At 50.7% G+C, this 16,068-nt stretch overlaps 1 protein-coding gene across 1 annotated transcript in view; it reads left to right on the forward strand.

Annotated features, from left to right (window-relative positions):
* Positions 1–16,068, forward strand: part of TCOF1 (Treacher Collins-Franceschetti syndrome 1) — a 38,542-nt gene that overhangs the window by 17,678 nt on the left and 4,796 nt on the right. The window contains 9 exon segments of the mRNA XM_006863942.1: positions 1,338–1,471; positions 1,665–1,776; positions 1,951–2,151; positions 10,743–10,932; positions 12,001–12,131; positions 13,546–13,659; positions 14,033–14,270; positions 14,427–14,506; positions 14,952–15,135. Of these exon segments, the coding sequence (XP_006864004.1) occupies positions 1,338–1,471; positions 1,665–1,776; positions 1,951–2,151; positions 10,743–10,932; positions 12,001–12,131; positions 13,546–13,659; positions 14,033–14,270; positions 14,427–14,506; positions 14,952–15,135 (1,384 nt within the window).

The following is a 16,068-nucleotide window of genomic DNA, read 5'->3' on the forward strand; positions in this document are numbered from 1 at the left end:
TTTTTATTTGTTGCTGGATTTGGCTGACTAGTTTGTTTTTAAATATGTGTCTACATTTGTAAGGAATGCTGACCTGTAGTTTTCTTTCATCTCTGTCTGGCCTGAATGTGTTGGTAGCGCTGACCTTCTAAAATGAATTGGGGAGTATTCCCTCCTCCTGATTTTGAAAAGAGTATTATTAATTCTTTAAACATTGGATAACATCCACCAGTGAAGCAATGTGTGCCTGGGCTTTTTTTTGTTGTTGCTGGAAAAATTTAGGTACTAAATAAATTCCTTTCATTGATATTTTTCTATTCAAATTTTAATTTTGGGGTCAGTATTTATAATATGTGTCTTTTTAGGAATTAGTTTCATCTAAGTTTCCTAATTTATTAGCATGAAGTTTATTCATAGTATTTTTTATCATTTTAATTTTGCCAGGGTGTGAAGCAATGGCGCTCTTCCTTCCTGACATTTGAAATTTGTGTCTTTTATTTTTCCTTGGTTAGTGGGAAACTTAACAGTTTTGCTTTTTCAAAGAACCAGCTTTTGACTTCATTGATTAGTCTCCATTTTCCTGTTTTCTAGTGTATTGGTTTCCACCCTGATCTTTATTATTCCTGCCTTTATTTTGGGTTTGATTTGTTCAGCTATAAATTCCCTCTAATGACTGCATGGAGTCCCGGTGTGGTGCTGTGGGTTAATGCGCTGGACTGCACAATTGGTGTAAACCTCAAGGTCGGTGGTGCAGAGTCACCAGCCGCTCCTAGGAAACCCTATACAGGGTCGCTATGGGTCGGAACCAACTCAGCAGTACTTAACAACAACAATGACTGCATTCACTTCATCCCATGAATTTTAAGATGCATTTTCATTCTTGGACATAGCATTTAGAGAAGGGGCTGTTTAATCTCTATATTTGGAAGAATTCCCAGATTTCTTTATGTTGTTGATTAAATAGAAACAGTGACTGCTGGTGAGCGTGTGTCAGAGTAGAACTGAATATTATGCGTTTTCAATGCTTGATTATTTTTGGAAGTAGATCACTAGGGCTTTCTTCTGCCTTACCGCTGGGAGGATTCAAACCACCAACTTTTCAGTTAGGAGCTGAGCTCTTAATCATTTGTACTACCCAGGGACTCCTCGAAAACCCTGTAGATGAGCTTTATATTATTCCCTGTTTACAAAGGAGGAAACAGGCCTGTGAGGTCGTGACTTGCTTAGACTCAAATCACTATTAAATGGAAAATCCAGAATCTAAAATCTGGCACTCTGACTCCAGATTCTGTGTTCTCGACTAACTGCCCTCCTGCCACTCACCTTTCTCCTCCCGTAATCCCATTTTCTCCTGTCAGGTGAAGGTTTCAGTGAAAACTCCTCAGACCAAAGCTACCCCAGCTTCTTCCAAAGTGTCTTCAGTCAAAGGGGCAGCTCCTGGAAAAGTGACCACTGCAGGTGTTCAAGCCAAACTGATGTCCCCGGCCAAGGCAAGTGAGGCCAGATCCCCACAGTACAGGAGGGTTGATGCCGAGAGGACGACCAAGCAATGATCAGATCAGACAGGGTTTTGCACAAATGGGAGTGACCTCACCACAACCATGCCTCATGGTGGGAGCATAGCCTTAGAGGAACTGTGCTTTCTGCTGCCTTCTCCAATAACGTTGTCTCCTCACAATTCGGGGAAAGCCGCCAGCCAGAAGTTCCCAAAGCAGCACTGTCTCGGTGCGGGGCCAGGCGTCTGTGCCAGCTACCGGGAAGGCAGTGGCTGCAGGAGCTCAGGCCAAGACGGAAACAGTCAGGGAGTCCCGGGAGGAGGGGGCAGCAGCCCAGGAGAGGGGCAGAGGGCAGCCCTGAATTTCCACCTCTGTGCCAGGAGTCCTAGGCCGGCCTCAGGCCTGCCCACAGTTCACACACCTTTACCCCATCACACACTTCGTCTGGACTTCTTGCCTCATTCTCTCCCACTAGGCAAAGCCCTCAGGGAAAGCCCACCATGTCAAAGCTGCCTCATCCTCCACCAAGGGGTCCCCAGGGAAAGGGGCTGCCCCGGCACCTGTGGCAAAGACGGGGCCTGCAGCAGTCCAGGAAGGGAAACCCGAGGACTCGGAAAGCAGCAGCGAGGAGTCGGACAGTGAGGAGGACACCCCTGCGACTGGGACACCTGCCCAGGTGAGGCCTACTTAGGAGGCAGCTAATCCTGACTGGCTCCAGCCACCAGCACCTCTTGATCAAAATGTGGGGTCAGGCCAAGTAGGGACAGACTACACCATCTTTTCTCCCAGCTACTGTCCTCCATGTTTTCTTAGGTGACACCTGTTGTGAAAACCCCCCAAAACAAAGCCCCCCTGATGAAAGGCGTCTTAGGCACTCCTGTGTCTACCAAAACTACCACACCACGAACAGACACCCCAGCCCCCTGGAAGGCTACGCCAACAACTCCCACCAAGGCCAAGAATCCGAAGGTGTCACGGCCAGGGGGTGACGAGGAGGCTCCATCTGTGGTGCAGGTACTGAGGCCCATCCTTCACCTGGTCAGCTGCCGCTCCCAAGGGAGGGCTCACCTGATTAGTTGTGAAGACTGGACTCCAGGGCATGGAAGGAGAAGGAGTGAGAAGCCATTTTTGATCAGCTCATTTTCCCTCTGTTGGCTGAGGGCAGTGTGGTGGCTGTGCCCTGCAAACGTTCAGGGTGACAAATGCTAGTACTTACCAAGCTCTGCATGAAGTGGGGATGGTTGACACAAGCCAGGTGGAGATCTGTGGCCACTGACATTCAGCCTTGGTGTCAGAGACCGTAGGGAGCGATAGCAGCTAAAACAAACTGGAGAGCCCGTGCCCCATCTGGAAGGGCAGCTGATCATGACCTTGTGCAAGTACAGCTCAATGTGACCAGGTCTCCCTTTTCTTAAAGAGGAGCTGGAGACCCAGTGTCACACCGCACCCTCTCTTAGGTCAGTACTGTGAGCAGAGGCTGGCCCAGGACTAACCCCTGCCTTTGTCTCAGTAAGCCAACAGCTGCACAACATGCTATCTTACTCATAGAGTAGAGACTGTAGGACAACACAGGTGGCTTCATTTCTGCAGAAAATTCCGGTCATGTTCTGACCAAAGGGAATGAGAGGGCAGAAGAGGGGGTGGTAGCACTGAGCTAGAAGGAAGACCAGGTGTTGATCAGACACAAGTGTGGAAAAAGGTCTTCCCAAGGAGCAGTGTGTACAAGGTGTGGGCTCAGTGAAGGCCAGCCGTCATGTAACACTTTGTCACAAGGTGTTGGCTAGTAACATTGTGCCTGACTAGGGGCACAAGAGTCCCCAACTGTGTTTTAGCCTGCATATTAGTTTTTTAACTATCAAATTGGTTGCTTTATCAGGATGTCCTAGCCTGCAGGGGGGAAAAAAGGTTCAAAAAGAGTTTGGATAGTAAGGGGATTGGCTGCTTCTCAGTGCAAGAAGCCCCAGAGTGACGTTGCTGTTGTTGTTAGGTGCCATCATGTCAGTAATGACTCATAGTGACCCTGTGTACAACAGAATGAAACACTGCCTGATCCTCGGCTAACCTCACAATTGTTACCACGCTTAAGCCCATGGATGCTGCCATTTTGCCAATCCAGGTCACTGGTGAAGAGGGGGTCTTCCTCTTTTTCTCCACCTTACCAAACACGATATCCTTTTCCAGCAGCTGGTCCCTCCTGACAATATGTCCAAAGTATGAGAGACGAAGTTTGGCCCTCCTGACCTCCAAGGAGCACTCTAGCTGCACTTCTTCCAATACAGATCTGTTTGTTCTTTTGGCAGGCCAGGTAGAGGTGGCTAATTCAGCAGCTCAGTACCTTTGGTGACTCAGATTTCTTCTACCTTTGTGTTTTACCAGGAGGGCGGTAGTGGTTCTTAGTTGTTGTTGTTGTTAATCGCCATGGAGTTGGTTCTGACCCATAGCGACGCTATGCACAACAGAAGAAAACACTGTTTAATACTGCACCATCCTCAGATTGTTACGCTTGAGCCCGTTGTTGCTACCACTCTGGCAATTCATCTCTTTGGGTGTTTTCCTCTTTTTCCATGACCCTCCACTTCACTAGGTTTGATGTCCTTCTTCGGGGACTGATGTCCAAAGCATGAGAGACATGTCACCATCCTGGCTTCTAAAAAGCATTCTGATGTGCTGCTTCTAGCACAGATTTGTTTGTTCTTCTGGCAGTCCATGGTACCTGTAGTGTTCTTCTCCAACACTATAACTCAAATGCCTCAATTCTTCTATGGCTTCACTTGTTTGTTGTCCAACGTTCACATGCATATCAGGCTAATGAAAGTACCATGGCTTGGGTCAGGCATACCCACCCTAGTCCTCAAACTTGACATCTTCGCTCTTGAACACTTTGCAGAGGTCTTGTCAGCAGATTTGGCTAGTGTAATACGTCATCTGAGTTCTTGACTGCTGCTTCTATGAGGGTTGATAGTGGAATTTTTTTCTCGATTTATCGTGATGTTATTTATTGGTCCAGCAGTGAGGATTTTTTGTTTTCTTACATTGAGGTGTAATCCATACTGAAGGCTGTGGTCTTTGAGCTTCATCAGTAAGTATTTTCAGTCCTCTTCACTTTCAGCAAGCAAGATTGCATCATCTCATTTCGTAGCTAGGCAATCCCTGTAGGTCTCCTTAGGGCACCAGATTTCCCTGCAAAGCCAGTCAGTGAGGGAAGGGCTTGACATTCTTACTTGGCTACAAGAAGAGACCACCTTCCCTGAAGCATGTAGTAGCTGATTTGACAAGGAAGACATGGCAGTGTTGCTGCTGGGGACAAGTCAGCAGTGTACCCTGTGACTCCTGTTTAAACATTGGGAAATGGCACATACAAATCAGAACCTTACAGCTTTTCTTGAGAAATGGAAGGCTTGGGCACCCTGGGTCCCACTTTTCTGGGTGGAGCTACATAGTGAAAGGTAGGAAAGCTTGGGGCTGCCCAGTGCCACCTCCTTGCTCCCCAAGTCCTACTCTGGCCCCTGACTGCAGTTCCACCAAACCGAAAAACCAGCTGCCGTCAAGCCAACACCAACCAACTCAAGACACCCACTCATGTGCCAGAGTAGAACTGTGAGCCATAGGGTTTTCAGTGGCTGGTTTTTGAGAAGTAGATCACCAAACCTTTCTTCTAAGGTGCCTCTGGGTGGACTGACGCATTCAGCCTTTTGGTTAGCAGTCAAGAATGTTAATAGTTTGTAGGGACTCCTCTCACCAAGGCTGGCAGCCATTGGGTGCTATTAGCCAGGAGGGTCACAGCCAGCTTTGAGCTCACTCCTACAGCCTTTTCCTGGACTGCTGTCACCTCTCCTTCAGACCCCCAGCCAACAGCACTCATTCTTCTGGTTCTAGTTACATCCGAGTCATGCATCCCTTAGTAGTTCATAGTCAGCTCTGAAGGGGGTGGAACGGGGGTGGGGGCCTGTGTGTTCTAGGGAGTCTGAGGTCTGCCAGGCCAGTAGCTGCCTCTGTTCAGGAAGGATGAGCCGGGGCCCTCAAGGACCATGGCTGGCTGACTGGTACACACTGTAGACTCACTCCCTGGTCCCTCAGCTGTGCTCCCCTCATACATGCCCATGTGTTTATTCAGATCTTGTCCCCACAGAAGGAGAGTAACTGCAAACCTGCCAAAATCAAGACCCTGGCCCCAGAACCCCCGGAGGAGAGCACAGAAGGGTCCTCAGAGAGCAGTGAGGAGGAGCTGCCCTCAGGCCAGGTAGGCCATGCCTGGGTCAGTGGGCCCCCCTTCCATTTAGACAACACTTTGGTTTCCAGAGCACATCTGTATTTGAGTCATCCCTTTTTGCAGTAACCCCGCTAGATGAGAGATAGAGCATAACAGGCTTCAGAGCCAGAGAGCCTTGCAAAGTCCCAGCTCCATGACCCTGATCAGACACTGTAGCCGTTCTGAGGTTTGGGTGTTTTTGTTGTAAAATGGGAGTGAGTGATTCTTCTCCTATGTGCGTGGTCCCCTGCCCAGTACGCATGACTGGAGAACAGGCAGTGTTGCCCAGTTGACAAGAATCAAGCACCTAAGTGTTGAAGTGGTTTTCCCACTTTCTTAACGACTCCAAAGTGGCTGAGAAAGGGCACAAACACTGGCCCCTGGCTCTTTGTATGTCCCGTTTGCAATTTGGGACTGAGTACCTTAGTGGTTATGAATCGGGCTGCGAACTTGAAGGTCAGCAGATAGAAACTACCTGCTGTTCCGCTAGAGAAGGATGAGGCTTTCTGCTCCCGTAAAGATTTACAGCCTCTGAAACCCTGTACAGGGTCACTATGAGTCGGAACCAACTCCACGGCACATTACAACAACAACAATCTTGGTGGAATCAAGCTGATGCATCTTCCTCCTAGTGGGGGGTTGGTGTTTCAACCAGCAGCTGACCATTTAACTAATGTAACACCAAAACAAAACACATTCCCATTGCCATCGAGTCAATTCCTCCTCGTAGCAACATTATACAAGAGGACTTCAGAAAGTTTGTGGGACATTTTCATTATCTCTTAATTCCCTCATCCCACAGACTTTTTTTGAAGCCCCCTCATATGATGGGGTAGCACCACTCCTTAAGATTTCCTGGACTGATCTTCATGGGAGTAAATCACCTGTGAAGCTGCTGGTGGATTCAAACCACCAACCTTTCAGTTAGCAGCCACGTGCCATGTGCCTTGTTCCACTAGGACTCCTTCTCAGTTGCACCAGTTACAGAAATGATCATGAATAAGCGAGCTGACACTGGTCACTGAATGGCAGCTATTATTCTGTTCCACGCTCACAGCAGCCCTTTGTGAATTAGACTTGTTTGTTCTTCTCATCATGAGGACATGAGAGAAGTGCCTCAGCACCACACGTGCCAGAGGTGGTGTGTGAACCCAGGCAGACCACACTCTGACACCAGAGATTTTCTCCCCTGGAGGAGAAAACAAGCAAGCAGGGCTTGGGCCTCACCCTCTCTGTGGAATCTTCTTTGTGGAGTCCTCTCCGAGCAGGATCTAAACAGCAGTGGGGGAGGGGGCTGCTTCGCCTTTCCCTGCGGGGGTGTTCTAACACAATTAAAATGAACATCATGCTTAAATTGAACCATTTAATTGGTACGTTAGTCCTGAAGATTCTGGAGTCCCTATTTGAAAAGAAGAAAGTCACAGTGTGTGCGTTCCCAAGGAAGACTCAGGGAAGCCTGGGGGCGCTGAGCCTCCATCTAGTGGGGGGATTCTTAGCTCCTTAATCCCCAGCTCACTAATTATGATTATTACCGTTATTAGGCATTTACTGAGCACTTGTCTACTGATGGGTTTCAGTCTCTTTTTTTTATTATTTGCCCATCGATTCCAGGGTGGTGGGCAAAGTCCCAGACCGGGAGGTAGGGAAGGGGATTTGGGCTCCATTCTCAGGCCCCTGCCTTTGTCTCAGTCTCTGTACTGGCAGAATGGAGCTCACCCTCCTGTGCTGAGAGACACTTCAGGGGCTCTGTCTGTTCATGCTGATCTGTTAGGCCAGGTTCTGGGGTGGGTACCAAATGAAAAGGACATAGGCCCTGCCCACAGAGCTTCCAAGTGAGTCAGAAAAGAAGGGTCTCCTATGAGATGAACTGAGGGTATCAAGTCAGGGGCCCAGCATGGTTGGCCCTGGGAGGAGCTCCTATCTGGTGGCTGGAAAGGTCACTTGCAGCCCTGTGAGGGCACTTGTGTCTGGTGGCAGGAGCTAGAGAAGGGTTCTCAAGCCTAGTGTACAGAGATCCCTGGGGCTAATTCCTCAGCCCTCTGCCTACTAACCAGCCCCAGGTCAGGAGTCCTGGTGTGGTGCTGTAGGCTAAGCCCTGGGATGCTAGCTGTAAGGTCAGAGACCATGTACAGGGGTGCTGCAGGTCAGAATCAATTCAGTGACACTTGGCAACAGGCGACTGACTATAAGAGAGTCTTGGGGAAGTCCTGTCCTTGGAAGCGCTGTCACCTTGGGTGCCTTTGGACTGAGTGCCTTGCCCAGGGTCAGCAGCCCCGCAGCCTCACTGCCCAGACTTGCTGTAATCAGGGCAAGGTTGTGCTGGATTTGAAGAATATGGTGTTGGCTGTAGGATGACTGGGCTGCTAACCAGAGGTCAGCAGTTCAAACCCACCAGCCGCTCCACAGGAGAAAGATGAAGCTGTCTGCTCCCATAAAGTTTTACAGTCTCAGAAATGATATAAGGTCGCTATCAGTTGGAATAGATTTGATGGCAGTGGATTTGGTTCTTTTCGGTTTGGGTTCTGTGCTGAGCTTAGCTGGAACAGTGGGTGGTGGACACTGTCTGGAAGGCCCCCAGGGTTGATTCTGAGATGCTGGGCTCTGCAGGCAGAATGGGATCCCTAGGTTCTGGGGCTGCCCTGCTCAACGTTGTCCGGGTGATGAGATGGTTTTGCCATTTCAGTCTCAGGAGGTCAGTTTAATAACTTGTCCCAGAAGGAAGCCGTCCCTCGGCATCCTGTGTGTAGTGTGCTTTACGGCTTCCACCAGAACCCCTGCAATGAGTGGGGCCAGGCTGGGATTGCCAGTGCTCCATTCAGCTGGGGAAACTGAGGCTCACAGAGTTCAGGGGCTTGAGCAGTGACAGCATGGTGAGGGTGGGATCAGAGTGGGTCCCCCACTCGTTTGGGCAGCACAGCCTGACTTTTTAAACTCTGCACTCCTGCCCTGAACAATGTTCTTTGGTGGGCCCCACAGCCAGGGTGGGGTAGCGTGGGCAGGTGGAGTTAGGAGGAGGCGGCATTTGCTGCCGAGCTGCTTTTAACAGCCTGAGACGCTATTGTTTGCCTCGGTGGCTTCATTGCCTCTCTTCATCCCCAACAATCTGTTCCTCTGTCTTCTCACATATATATAGATTCCCCACCACCACCACCCCAACTGTACTGTAAGCGTTCTCCCACTTTCCATCCTTCTCTTTCATCACACGGGAAGGCAGGCTCTGGAAGTGGCAGAGCAGAGCAGCCGCGGGGGAGGCGGTTTGACAAGGCTAGGAAGGGCCTGAGCCCAGCAGAGCCCCCACTCTCGAGTGAACACCTTTCCTTTCCCTGCTGATTTACTTCCATCTATTCCTCACCCCGGAGTGGGCACGGAGGCAGGAAGTGGACAGGACAATGCAGGGACAGAGACCTGGGATCCATTTCTGCCCCTACTTTTATTGACCTTGGGCAGCACCCTTATTTTCTGGCCCCACGTTTCCCCACTGGCCAGAGAGGGAGCAGACCTCGCCACCAGCTCTGGCACTGGTGACTAGAGTGTGCCCTCCCAGCTCTTATTGTTAGCTGGGCTTTCTGTAAGGGTAAAGGAAACACAGGCCCTGGAGCCGACTTCCCACTGGCCTGTTGAATAGGATTCCAGGGAGTTTCTGCTGATGCTTTTTCTTGTAATGTTTTATTGGAAAATTGAAAACCTACCCAAAGATAGGAAAATATAGCAAACCCCATTTACCAGACCAGCCTCAACAGTTAACAGCCCATGACCAGGCCCGTTTCATCCAAACCCCCAACTCGGTCCCCAGCACCTCATGGTTACTTTGATGACCGTCCCAGGGCTGTCCTCAAATCCACTCAGATTTCTGTGTGCAGTCCTGAATGAGGGGAACCCTTGTTTTTGTTTGTTTTGCAAAGCATAACTACATTACAACATTACATCTTAAAAAAAACACAAGTGATTTCTGCATGTCAATTACCTAGTTCATGTCCCCATTTCCCTGACACTTTCTTAGATGCTGCTTTTTATACTTGGATGTTTTCAAATCGGAATCCAAATAAGGGTCACACAGTGCCTTGGGTAATTAGTCTCCTAACCCTGTTAGCTTGTTGTTCTTACTCATCCTTACCTGGCCCCCCTGCAGCTCATTTATTTGAAGAAACTGGGTCCGAGTCACTGGGGTCGGCATCCTGGATCAGCATAATAGATGATCCTGGTTTGAATGGGAGGAAATTGCAGAACAGATTCCTTGAAAAGGCTGGGCTAACCTGAGACCAGAGGACTTCCTGAGACTATTGCCCTGGTACACTCATTAAACCTGGAACCAGCTGTCTCCCCTGAGCTCACTTCTGACAGACAAGCAGAGTGAGACACAAGGGATATAACCCATTAGATCTGTGGCAGTCCAAAAGGTCAACATTTAATCCAAAGCAAAGATGATAAGGAAGGGCAAGGAAACTAGACTACTAGAAATGGAACAACCAGAGCACAATTCATGTGAAAATGTGACTAATGTCATTGATAAATCTGTGGAAATTTGTCAAAGGGAAACTTGCTGTGTATTTAATTTAAAAAACAAAACAAGTGGGGTAGTTTGGTTGGTAGCAGTTGCTTGGGTGAATCCGTATCAGCACCAATCAAGGTGGGAAAGTATTTGGAGCGGGTTTGCTCAGCAGTATCTGTCTCTGAAGTCCACAGAGGAGACAGCAGAATAAGGAGTTCTGGCCCTGCCTCCACTTCCACGGGGCTGTGTGAGCTTGGACCACTCTCCCCTCCCAGGAATTCTGGTTCTCCGTCTGTGTAGCAGAACTGTTGCGGGGCTGCTGATTTGGGGGTTCGCTGTACGGGTAGATGAGACCTTGTGAGCTGTGGAGTGATGTGCTGGGGTTGGTGGGTAGGTGGCATGGGAGAGGCCTGGGAGTGCCCCGGGCAGCTGGTCCCTTTGCCTTATAAAACCTTCCCTCACTCTCACCTCCCCTTCCCTGGCCAAGTCTTTAATCAGTGGGGGGTGTGTTTTGTTTTTGTTTTTCAAGGTGATTAAACCCCCTCTGATTTTTGTCGACCCTAATCGTAGTCCAGCTGGCCCAGCTGCTACCCTTACGCCAGCCCAGGCTTCCAGCACCTCCAGGAAGGCCCAGGCCTCAGAGAACACAGCCAGGAGCTCCTCCTCCGAGAGCGAGGATGAGGACGTGATCCCCGCTACCCAGTGCGCCACTCCTCCTGGTGAGCACGGCCCTGAACTGAGTCACTCAGCAAGTTGCCAGCCTGGAGGGGCTTGGGCCAGGTCTCTGGGCCTGCACTCTGTCATCATACTCTAATGGAGGAACATTTCGCAGGACTTCTTTGTGGGGGTTTCCAAGGGAGGAACCCTGATCAGTAGCTGAAAGCTGCAGGGACTAGGTTTCTTCATAGTCTAAGAGCTGAATGTGGAGTGGCTGTCAGGGTGGTAATGAGCTTGCCATCACTGGTGGCATGTAAAGGGGGTTAGGTCTTCCCTATGCAGAGACAGCATAGGAGAGGATTACTTGTATCACTGAGAAATAAGACCAGATCCAATCTGGGCTTGCTTTGATAGGTTCTGATTTCATTTACATTAGTAGGAAAGTGGTTAATATTACCGGAAATAGCACCTGATCTTGGTGAGACAATATATTCACACACACAAATCACCTGTAATTCTATTACCTAGAGTAACTACTGTTAGCGTTTCAGAGCTATTTAACTTTAACAGAAATCTAATGTGTGTACATGGGACGGGCTTCAAAAAGTTGTTGGGAAGTGGAATGAAAAGATAACTATAAAGTGTTCCGTGACCTTTTGGAAGCTTGCTGGCATCCATGTGTTTCTGAAGTAAGCTCATGCTGTCATGGGGTTCCGTGGTGTTGAGTTGCTGTGTTGTGAGCACTGTTTTGGTTGTGGCACGTTTGCAGTGGGGGCAGACCCTAGTTGATTGGCACCCTTTTGGAAGCAGCTGAGTGGTGTTCCTTACTGTTAATGACCACCCAGATCTGAGCCTCTGCATGTGGCCATGATGATTCTCCCCAGGGACTGCTCTAAATTCAGGAGCTTCAGCCTGTCCAGCCAGGAGGGGATTGATTGCATGGAGGGTGAGGGTGAGGAGAAAGCCTGAATCTCAGTGCCAGCAGCTGTCTGGTTGCCCTGGACCTTGGCTTTCTCTCTGTAAAACGAGCTGGTGGTAGCACTGAGCACAGTACCAGGCCCTAGGAAGGGCTGACAAGTTATCACTGGGGCTTCTGTGCCCTGACACGTCCCCTCCCCGCTCCATCTCAGTCATTAGAAACACCGTTGTGCCCACTGCCCGTCCAGCGACAGCCCCCAGAGCCAGTAGTGGTGTGGCCAGCAGCAGCCAGGAGTCCAGAGGGGTGACCGAAGGCAAGCAGCAGAAGGCAGCAGCCACTCAGGTACCCGGGGGTAGGACCTCTCCCTCAGCGCACTATTGGATTGGCGTTTGGTGTGTTGTCCTCAGCCACCCACCCTGAGGTGACCCTTCTGTTTGAGTTGTATGAAGTGCGATCAGGAACACAGCGTCCTTGACCTTCTCGGTTTCCCAACACAATCAGACTTCTCATGGGATTTTTCTCCCCTTCTGATTTGAAATGCCCAAAACAAATGTTGTCCTTTTAGATATTCATAATGACCGTTAGCATTGTTCCCCACCCTCACCGATTTCAGTGCAGGTTTATTTGGTCCCTGCCTGAGTCTCAAAGCCAAACAAAACCCACTGCTGTTGAGCGGATTCCAACTCAACAGCACCTCTGCAGGACAGAGTAGAACTGCTTCCTGGGGTTTCTGAGGCTGTACATCTTTATGGGAGCAGACAGCCCCATCTTTCATCCTTAGAGTAACTGCCAGTCTTGCAGCTTGCCAATTAATAGCTCCTTGTTCAGATGATAAAACTGAGTCCCCCCGAGAAAAGATTAGATCTTTTGGTAACATCATATTTGTTTTCCCACCCCTCTGCTTTTGAGTGGCCATAGGGGAGCTGGTGACAGCTGAAGGGGGAGTCAGGCACCCCCCAGCTCAGAAGGGCTGTTCACAACCCACTTACTGGCCTCTGATGAGCCGAGCGTGAGTACTGGGAGGGTGGCCAGGCTGTGGTCACTGCCCCAGAAACCTGCAACCATCCGGCCCTTCAGCCAGCAAATGGTGCCGAAACTGCTCAGGGCCAGCACATGGCAGGCTGGGTCCCTGTCCTCATTCAGTTCCCAAGCAGAACCCAAATACAGGACTCGCCATGTGAGCTAGATGGCTTCAAAGGAAACAATAATAGGCTGACCCCAGGCCAGGCTCCATCTACCTCATGGCCCTTTCCCATGTCAGAGGTTTGGGCAATTCCTTTTCTCAGGGACCCTAGGCAAGGGTCCTAACCATAAGGCACCATGGTGGTCACTGCGTGGTGCTTTAGGGAGGATGGGTGGGAAGGGCCTCCATGAGGTGACATTGAAGCAGGAGAGGCAGCTGGTCACAGGCCCAACTAGGATTGCATGTTAGGCCCGGGGACTGGCACACACAGGGAGTGAGGGGCCACAGCATGTGGGCCTGGCAGCCATAGTGAGCCTGGTGTTGCATTGGAAGGCAGTGGGGGTTTTAGACAAGGAGTCATGTCCAGTTTCATGTTTCAGTTCTCTCTCTCTGCCTGCAGCTGGGGTGGGAAGCAGAAGGATGGGGAATGCTGTTAGCGCCTCTAGCTTACAGGCTTGTTGCTGATGATGCTGCAGATTGAGTGCTGGGTCCTCCTGCTGTGCTGATCCCACCCCTGGGATATGACCCGGGTGGGGACACAGGTGGCTCAGGGATGTCTCTTGCTGTGCGTAGGTGACAAAGACAAGCCCAGCCTCTCTCCCACTGACCCAGGCTGCACTGAAGGTCCTCGCCCAGAAAGCCACTGCAGCCCAGCCTCCTGGTGCCGGGGCCCAGGCTTTAAGTGCGGTGAGCTTGGGGAGTGGGCAGTTTTGCAGACCAGTCAGGTCCATGGTGGGAAAGAGTGAATGGGGGACTGAGACCACCAGCTCTGCTTCCGAGGTGAGGCTGTGGTCCTCCCTGGACCTGTCCCCAGATGTACACTATGGGGAGGGAGAACACAGGCGTGGGCTTCATCCTAGTGCACCACTCACCGGCCCTATGACCTCAGTTCCAAGTCTAAGAAGGAATAACAAGGCCCATTTTAGAGGGCTGTGAGAGAGGCCAGGTGAAGCTGTGTGTGTGCGTGATGTGCCTGTCACAGTGTCTGACCCTGACTGAAGTGCTGACTAAACACCAGGTCTTCTTGGCCCTGATTTTTCTGTCTCCTTTCACCAATTAGGCTCTAGGAAAGTCCCCTGTTCTGAGCGCCCAGGGCAGCCCCGTCCAAGCCAGAGGGACCAACAAGCTCAAAACCCCCAAGCTCCCTGAGGCCCTGCTGACCACAGCCACTCCCACGGGTCACCCTAAAGCCAAGACCTCTAAGACATCGTCAGATGACAGTGAGGACAGCAGTGACAGTTCTGGGAGTGAGCAAGATGTGCAGGGGGTCCAGGTGGCCAAATCGACACCCAGGCCAGGTGAGGTTTCCAGGAGGGAGAATGTGACAGAAAATGCTGGAGCCCTGGGCTCCAACTTCAGTTTTCCCCTCCACTTGCTCTGAGACGTGGGCTAATCATTCCACACTGGGCCTCAGTTTGGCCACCCTGGACACATTGCCTGTGCTTCTCCAGTAGGTCCCAGGCCCTCCAGGCAGGAGACCTTGGTGGAAGAGACCACAGAGTCCAGTGCAGATGAGGTGGTGGAACCTTCCCAGGTAACCGCAAGAGAGGTCGTGAGAGAAGTGGGTAGAAAGCTCCATCCACCCAGTGTGTTCTTGGGCCGAGGTCATCCCCTAGTCGGGGGTCTGGACATGGGTTCCTAGTGGACGAATTCCTGTCTACAAGGCACCAGTATGGCCCTGGTTCCCTAGATGTGGCCCCATTTCAGCCTGCAGAAAGGGCTAGCCTTGATTTTAGCTACTGCTAAAATGAGAATGTTCTTCTTATTTTAACAAGTGGGATTTCCTGCTAGATTGTCGTCTGTACACGGCAAGTGCTAGTGATTTTCCATCTCTGTTCGCTGTTTCTGTCTCAAATGTGTATAATTAACCTAGTGCAAGGGGCTGCTATGCCGGCCGGTTCTGCCTGGGCCTTGTGCCTACCTGCTCTGGGGTCTTGATGGGTCAGGGTCTAGAACTCTTTCACATTGGGCTTCTTCAGTCTCTCCTCTCAGGTTCTGTTGTGACCCCTGGGTCAAACCTGGCCAATTCCCAGACTTCAAAGGCCACTCCCAGGCCAGCCCCCAGCCCCTCAGCTTCCTCCACTGTGGCTACCAGAGATGCCCTGGACAGCAAACTGGAGACAGAACCCCAGCAAGCAGTTGCCATCCTGTCACCTAAAACAGGTGAGTCAGGGGTCACAGGAAGGACATAGCAGGTAACAGAGAGACATTCCTCCCACCATGATCCTGTCTGCTACTGGGACCTCTCTGAGTGGTGCCTTACACCTCTGCATCATACCTGTGGTGATCATCAAAGTGTATGTGGAGCCCACCTGCAGGGGTCTGACTCTGTAGCCTGGCCTAGAAGTCAGAGGTTATCCCAGCCCTGAAGGATGCTGGGGACCCCTGCATTAGCGGAAGCAGTGCCCTGTGGCCTGTGAAGGAAAGGCAGCATTTCTTCCTAGCTGATGGTTGAGCTGAGCTCTGCTGCCCCTGCGAAGAATTGCCTAAGAACAGATGTGGGTCTCGCCCACAAGAACAAGGCTGCCTGGCCCACCTCACTGAGCCCACCACAGCTGTGGCCAGGACCTGTAGCATACTGCAGGGCATGAAGAAGTCTCCCAGGTTACCTAGGGAGGCGGTGGCATTGGCCACTATCCGCAGTCCCAGCCCAGTCTGTGGGCTTCTACAGCAACATGCCCTGTGCCAGGTTACTGACACCCCAGGTCTCCTTTCTGTGAGAGGCGGGTGCAACAGAGAGACAGTTTAGAGGGGGCTGTGGAAGGTTTTTTTATACATGTGTAGTCAGCACACAATTACCAGAAGCGCAGAGGCGTGGAAAATTCTAAACAAAAGGCTGCACCCAGAGTCGCTCTGGCAGGCGGTGACCTGCTTTGTTGGTGCCACATGCATATGCACCGCACCCAGTGTCCTCACTAAAGCAGCCTGAACCCTGGACCAAGAAGTGACTGAGCCAAGAGGCTGCATGACCTCCACGGTTTTTCTTTTTTAAGTTTTTATTGTGAATCATGTGATCGTTTACATGGGAGAGCATTAGCTTTATGTACATCCTGTCTTATTCTGTTTCATTGCAATGATTACAATCCCTTCCATGCA

The sequence above is a fragment of the Chrysochloris asiatica genome, unplaced genomic scaffold (genome assembly GCF_000296735.1).
Source record: "Chrysochloris asiatica unplaced genomic scaffold, ChrAsi1.0 scaffold00057, whole genome shotgun sequence".
In the NCBI taxonomy this organism is placed as follows: Eukaryota; Metazoa; Chordata; class Mammalia; order Afrosoricida; family Chrysochloridae; genus Chrysochloris; species Chrysochloris asiatica.